General features: G+C 47.0%; 1 protein-coding gene across 1 annotated transcript; it reads right to left on the minus strand.

The window, feature by feature from the left end:
* Window positions 1-2,109: 2,109 nt before the first annotated feature.
* LOC138102869 (uncharacterized) lies at window positions 2,110-5,610 on the minus strand. Its single transcript, XM_069000635.1, has 2 exons — window positions 3,874-5,610; window positions 2,110-2,703 (listed from the first exon to the last, which is right to left on the minus strand). The coding sequence occupies exons 1-2, from the start codon at window positions 4,240-4,242 to the stop codon at window positions 2,428-2,430; spliced, it is 645 nt and encodes a 214-aa protein (XP_068856736.1). The 5' UTR covers window positions 4,243-5,610; the 3' UTR covers window positions 2,110-2,427.
* Between the last annotated feature and the right edge of the window lie 2,008 nt (window positions 5,611-7,618).

Below are 7,618 nucleotides of genomic sequence, written 5' to 3' on the forward strand. Positions count from 1 at the left end.
ATGAGATCATTCTCCTTAGATACCTCCCGATGTATAACATTCCAATTTGTTAAAGCAGGCTTTTCTCTCAGATTTATTTCTCTCTGCTTATCGGCAGAGGAAAGCCTATTCATATCCTGAAGGCTTAAATCAAATTCATCCATTGATAGTAAACACTCATCCTGAGTTTGCACATCGGCTTTGCTATTAGCAACCCTCTGAGTTGTCATGGGGGCATCCATCTTTGTTTTCATCACTTCCGGAGATGTCATTTCCTGAGATGTCACTTCCGGAGTTGTAATTTCTGGGGCCTCCTGCCCTCCAGCACCATGCATCACTTCTGAGGGCTCCCCCCTCCTCTCTTCACCACCCCCCCGTTGGGTGCAATATCACAAGCTGCCGGTGGGGACGACTGTAAGGGAGCCCGTGGCGCAGTTGAAATTTCAGAGTCGCCATTAATCACCGAGCTGTTCAATAATTCTATCACCACTCGGCAAGCAGGGATTAACACAGCCAATGCCTTATCGCGTTTCAAAGCGAGATCAAAAAGTCTAGTAGCAATATCATCCCAGGCTGATTTAGTAAGAAGAAGTTCAAAGTCAATGTCTGGGCAATTACGGAAAACCCAAAGCAATAAATCCTTCACTTCTCTACTGGGAAGAGGCTCATAATGTAACTTGAGCAAGGTGTCTAATTTATTATAAACATCCCTTTGTTCTTTTGAAATATTTTAACCCATTTAGTTCCTACCCAGCCCCTACCTTCACTCAACCTTGAAGGCAGTTCTACCAGCGTGCTATGGGAGAAATTGGCCAGCAATCCTCCTTCAGGCTTCCTTTCAGCTTTAGCTGCCGCTGGATCACCCTTCATTTCAGGGTACGACTAAATCAGGCTCACGCTGACCGGGGTCATCCTCTTCCCGACTCCGACCTCACCGCCGTAAATCCTCCACACACCGGGCACCAATTGTTGAATTTCCCGCATGTTCACTTGTCAGAGGAAATAACTTTCAGGGATGGGACTATGCAATTACATGGATTTATTGTTTAAAATAACAAAACACCTCTGTCAAGGCATGAGATTTTACAATACCTCCAAATAATGGCGACTAGTCACAAGATTTTGAGTTACATCATAATTTATAACTTTCTTATCCAATAGACACTTAAAACGACACTTTGTTTTGGATTTATGACCTATCACCTGTGGCACTTCTCACTGCAATGCAGCTGTGTCTTTGTTGCGGTGACCCAGCCCACTGAGGGGCTGGGGCAGCGTGATGCCAATCAATCCCAGCCCATCCCCTGGATCGAGTTTCCCGAAGAGGTAGACTCAGAGGGTGGGTCGATGGGCGGCTCAGAAGCCTAAGCCGCATCTCCCCGGGTGGTGCCCGGGTACAAGCCGCCTCCCCTGGTTTGGGAAAATTCTCAGTTATTCAGTTGTTCATTGGTTCTCTGTTATAACACCCGCCTCTCAGTTTCCCCCAGTGGCTCTTGTTACATTGTATCCTCCCCCTGGCTTGTAACTCATTGGTTGTTTTCGCCTTTCACCACGGTTTTCAAACTCTCTATAAAACTGAGGAAAAGCCTTGGGGGAGGATCCCATCCCATTCCATCCCTTCCGAGCTTGTTCGGGTTGCGAAACTTCTAACAATAAACCTGTTAGAAGCCAGACCAGAACAGCCTCTCTCTTCCTTTGTCTCCGAGCTAACGTGAGCCAATACCATTGGCTCCTGCCGTGTTCCCTCTGCAAAGAAGCCAGCTAGCTAGATCAGTCAGCAGCACCTTTTCTGATGCCGAAGTCACTTCTGCGACGCACAGAAGAATGCAGTTGGACTCTCTCTGACCTGGGGCACGCCAGAGCTTGTGCCTCGAGCTCAAGAACTGCGTTATGTCTTGACCAATAACTTCTCATGTCACGTACACACAGATGTCTCTATTATACCATCTACATTCTTAACTTAAACTATATAAAATCACACTATTATATTTAAAACCCTCCACCAGAACACCCAGTGTACATTTTTACTTATGACTATAGGAACACAGGCTTGTAATCCTTTTGCTTAAAATCTATAAATCTCTGTCAATTAAGCCTGACCTAGTCTCTTCCAGGGTTGTAAATCAAAGCCTCCTTTAATTGCAGGAATTTCTACTCCTCTGTCTCCCACAAACAATCTTTAGTCCGGGATCAGTTTGGTAACCATGAAACCAGAGTGTGGAAGATCCAATCAGCTTTGAATGTTATCCAATGAAAGATCTAAGTTAGTTCTCAAATTGTAAACAAATTTTGTTGATCTTTTCACTTTGATTTACCTGTCAATTATTAGTTTTGTATTCAAATGAATGTCTTTGGATACACTTTGGACTAGAATCCTATGCAAAATTTGGTTCCAAACCTGAGCCAGAGTTACCAACTGTGTAGATAATAAGCACAGGAAAAAATCATTTAAACCACATCATCTTCATTTGTATCAGTCTCTGTTTTCTCAGTTGTTTCAGGAGCAGAAGCCTTCTTAACTCTGGAGTAGTGAATCCAGGGTCCTTTGCCAGCAAATTTGACTGTGGTGAGGGTGGTCAGCAAAATCTGGAACGGTTCTCTCCACTTGGCCTGTAGAGGATCACTGTCCCACCACTTAACATCGACCCAGTCTCCAGGCTGGAAGGGATGTGCAGGTGTGTCCAGTCCTATGGGTCTGGATAACACGATGTAGTTCTGGAGCTTCTGCAAAGTAGAACCTTAAGCCATTAGATATCTCTGCAAATCAAGTTTTCCCCTCATGTGAATTTCACCTGGAACATGTGGAATTTGATATGGCCTGCCATTCAATATTTCATAGGGACTGATGTTATCCCTCCGCCTCGGTCGTATGCAGATCCTCAATAAGGCTATAGGCAAGGCCTGAACCCAGATCATGGATGTCTCTTGACAAATTTTGCTAATTTGTGCCTTAAGGGTCCCATTCATGCGTTCCACCTTACCGCTTGCTTGGGGTCTGTAAGGTGTGTGCAGATCCCAAGCAATTCCCAAAATCCGGCTAACTTCTTGAATCACATTTGCAACAAAATGTGGTCCCCTATCTGATGACATACCCAAAGGAACCCCAAACCTTGGTATTATATGATTAAGCAAAACTTTCACCACCTCCTTGGCTGTGTTAGTGCAACAGGGGTAAGCTTCAGGCCATCCACTGAAGGTGTCAACCAATACCAGTATGTACCTGTATTCCTCTTTGCGTGGTAACTCAGCAAAGTCTATTTGCCAGTAATCTCCAGGAGGATCCCCTGCAATTGTTACTCCTAACATAACTCTTTTCCTCGTATCAGGATTGTTTTTGCAGCAGATTTCACACTTGCTCACTACTGATTGTACAATATCTGTCATTCCTTTTCCTATTACTACCTTTTTCAGATGTTTCAGAAGATTTTCAACCCCGAAATGTGTGCTTTCATATTCTCTTTGAGCTAGCTCTCAAAGGATTAGAGGTGGGACTACAACCTGTTTCACTGGTGTAACAGCCCATCCATTTTCTGTGATCTCAGCCTTAAGAAACTTAATTAACTTGTGGTCTGCCTGATCATATTTTGGGGTGAACCCTGACAACTCAATCTTTTTTTGTGGAATTACTGCAAGAATACCTTTTTCTGTAGCCCTTCTTGCTGTTTCATCAGCAAAGTGATTTCCCAATTCTGGAGTGGTTTTCCCTTTCTGGTGACTCCTACAATGCATGATAGCTACTTCTGTGGGTTTTCTGATGCTCTCCAAGAGGGCAAGGATTTGTTCAGCATGTTTGATCTGGTTACCTTGAGTATTCAACAGTCCTCTCTCCTTACAGATGGCTCCATGGGCGTGGACAACACTAAATGCATATTCAGAGTCAGTCCATATACTTACCTTCTTTCCTTCACTCAGGTCTAGGGCCCTCGTTAATGCAATCAGTTCAGCCTTCTGCGATGACACATCTGCTGGCAGGGCCTTCGCCTCGATCACCTTGTCCTGGGTGGTTACTGCATAACCTGTCATTCGTTTACCATTTCTCATGAAGCTGCTCCCATCTGTAAACAGGTTCCAATCTGGATTTTCTAGGGGCACGTCTTTCAGGTCTGGTCTGCTAGAATAGACCTTCTCGATTGTCTGCAAACAGTCATGCTCAGGCATATCGTCAGTTAAGGTAGAGGACAGAAACATGGCAGGGTTAACAACAGAAGTTGTTTTCAGGGTAACATCATCCTGTTCTAACAGCAGTGACTGATACCTAAGCATTCGGTTGCCGGACAGCCAATGTCCTCCTTTCTGTTCCAGTACTGCTGCTACTGCATGTGGCACATACACTACAATGTGTTGTCCAAGGGTGAGTTTTCAGGCCTCTTGAATCAGGATGACGTTGAGAATTGGCCTATTGGGTCCCATCACTTCTGCCCAAAACACTTGTGACTCTTGCTGGGTTGTTAGGCAACCTTTCGGGATGACTCGTCCTTGTGTGATCATAGCACCTTCTGGAATAAAAAGAGGAGCATGATGACATCCAACCAGGAGCACAAGCCCCCCTCCCGCCCCAATCAGTGGTAAGGATGGGCGGGAAGACTTGAACTCCCAGGTGCTCCAATGCTGCAAGTCCAGTGATAAACATGTCTGACTCTGGTGGGATGGGTATCGCTGCTCAGGCCGGAACAAGTCTATCGCCAGTCTGTTTAACAAGGAGGCTGGAGGTCAGGGTGATTGGCACCGTCTTCCCCAGCTTCCAGGTGTAAAACTGAACTGCTGCATCTACCAGCTCAGCTTCAGTCCAGTCCTGTAAATTGTCCTTTTTTGATGTTACAGCAGCTCCATTTATGTCCTCATGCAGAGCTGTATCACGCTGCTTGCTCAGTTTCTCAAGGGTGGTGCTTGGGTGTTCGGTCGGTGGCTGCAGTAGCATCCCTGCCCTGGGTGGCCCGAACCTGGAATGAAAGGCTCAGGCACAGGTGTTACTGCCCGGGGTTCTTTGCATCCCTTCACCCAGTGCCCCAGATTCCCACAGCGGTGACACCTGCTCTGGGATGGAGGCTTCCCTCCTTGACTCACCACCCCCACTACCCTCCCCCTTTTATTATTTTGAATTTCGGGGGTGTTTGACACCAGCTTTACACAGGTTTCTACCATTAGATCGAAGGTGGAAGGAGGATCTAAAGGTAGGGCTCTGAGAACTGCCTTGCACGCTTTGTTTACATTAGAGAGGGCCAACTCCGTCAGCAGCTGCTTTTGGAATTCATGCCCCTCTGTCTGCAAGCAAATGGCCTGTGTGAGGCGCTCTACAAACTCTACAAGTGGTTCTGATCGCTCTTGCAAGACTTGTGTGAAGTGGATCTTAGGGACAGCAGTGGTGGGAGTAAGCAACAGAGCTCTCTGGGCAGCCTGCTTGATGTCGTGCAGAGCTGCTTCAGGGATATTAGCTGCCTGATCTTGGGGCTTACTCCAATCTTTTTCCCCTCAAAGGTGGTCCCAAGAGAGCACTGCACGTTGGGTATCTCTTTGGTAGGAAGCAAGAAGATCTCGCAATGCCCTTTTCCATGTCCTCTCCCAGAGAAGATATTCGGTTTGGGAAAGGAGGCAAGCCATTACATTCTTAATGTCATGGGGTGTGGGAAACAGAAGAGTAGAAACTCCTGCAATTAAAGGAGGCTTTGATTTACAACCCTGGAAGAGACTAGGTCGGGCTTAATTGACAGAGATTTATAGACCTTAAGCAAGAGGATCACAAGCCTGTGTTCCTATAGTTATAAGTAAATGGGCATTTTGGTGGAGGGTTGTTACAGCGGGGATTACTGTAACACGCCTATATCAAACCAGGAGTCCTGTGGAAAATAAATATATATGTGGACAGATTCTTGCTAGATGTTTCAGAGAGATGTTTATTTCTCCAGCCGCACGGCCGGAGCTCTGCCGAGGAACTGTCACAGTCCGGCCTGAGGGTCCTTGCCCCGCGCAGGGAAACACAAACCAACCAATGGGGAACGAGGCTGACCAGGGGCAGGGAAACCCCGTGTCTGTCCCCTCAGGGCCCCTCTCCCAGGGCTACATGGCGGGGGGGGGGGGGGGGGAGGGGGGGGGAGACCCTGACAGAGGGTTTTAGATACAATAATGTGGTTTTATATAGTTTAACTTAAGAATGTAGATGGTATAAGAGAGACATCTGTGTGTACCTGACATGAGAAATTATTGGCCAAGACGCAGCTGCATTGCAGTGAGAAGTGCCACAGGTGATAGGTCATAAATCCAAAACAAAGTGTTGTTTTAAGTGCCTATTGGATTAGAAAGTTATAAATTATGATGTAACTCTAAATCTTGTGACTATTTGCCATTATTCGGAGGTATTGTAAATCTTATGCCTCAAGACTGATGCGTTTTGTTATTTTAAGCAATAAATCCGATATAATCGCATAGTCCTGTCTCTTAATTGAATAATCGGACGGGACACCCAAAGACATGGGATCCGATAATGGGGAACCAATACTCTAGGGGAGAAAGTGGCAAGAAGCAAGCTCCGAAAGTACTGGGACTCTCGACTGAACTCCTTGCTTGCTTTGCACAGCTCCTTTAAATCGGCATGAGGGAAGGGTTCCCATCGGAGGTATGCCCCAGCTCGGTTGTACACAACCAGTGCAGCCTGCACCTGAATTGCATCCCCACTTCTGGGTCCCAGACTGCGGGAACTGGAAGGGGAGGCGTGGGAACCGGAAGAGAGGGCGTGGGAACGAGACACAGTGAGGCAGGGGGTGGAGCTTTCGGGGCAGGGAGGAGCCGGTAGGGCGGAGCCGGGGAGGGGGAGGGGCGCTACGAGGTAGGAGGGGCCCAATGCGGGAACGCCCATCGACACAGGGCGAGTGCCAACGGGAGGGACAGGGGTGGAGCAGGGGAGGGGCCGAGGATGAAGCTGTGCGAAGCAGAGGGAAACTGGGATGGGGGACACAAAATGGAGGGTCCTTTGTCCTCTCCCAAGATGGCGGGCACAGCCACAAGGTTGCTGGCGCTATCTTGGGCAGACTGATGCCATGAAGATTTTTGCCCTTTCCTTTATACCCCTGTTATACCTTTTTACAACTTCTGTATTCCTAGTGCTTTTTTGCCTACATTCTTGGACTTGTTTGTTAAGCTAAGAGACAAAACATTTTAGAAGCTTCGTAGCCAGAGATCAGTGTGCCCCAGACCCCAAGGTCCTCTCCAGAACACATTCTGTAAACCAAGATAGAACCATCCAGGGGAAAGTTCCTTGGGGAGGGGGCCTCACTTGAGCCTCTCATTGGGGAATCTTTGATAGATATGCTAATTAGTAAAACCTATAATGTTATACCCAATGTTGGGGAAGGAGAGAGAGAGGTGTGGAGACAGAAGACGAAGACAGAGTTAGACTCGGTGGGGTACATCTCGATGTATATGACCTGGACGTGTACACCTAAGGATCCTTAAAATAAATACCAAGGTAAAATCCCTTTTCCCCTTCTAACCGTGTGTGACTCCTGATTTTAAGACCAGGAAAAGGCATCAGTTGCTGGCGACCACGAAGGGACCCTGAAGACCTTGAAACTCGCAGTCTTGGGTTGGAACATGTAATAAATAAGGGTATTTTGTTCATTGAAAAGAGCTGACACAGGCCACAACG

This window comes from Aphelocoma coerulescens (assembly GCF_041296385.1).
Source record: "Aphelocoma coerulescens isolate FSJ_1873_10779 chromosome W unlocalized genomic scaffold, UR_Acoe_1.0 ChrW_unloc_scaf_3, whole genome shotgun sequence".
NCBI classification, from domain to species: domain Eukaryota; kingdom Metazoa; phylum Chordata; class Aves; order Passeriformes; family Corvidae; genus Aphelocoma; species Aphelocoma coerulescens.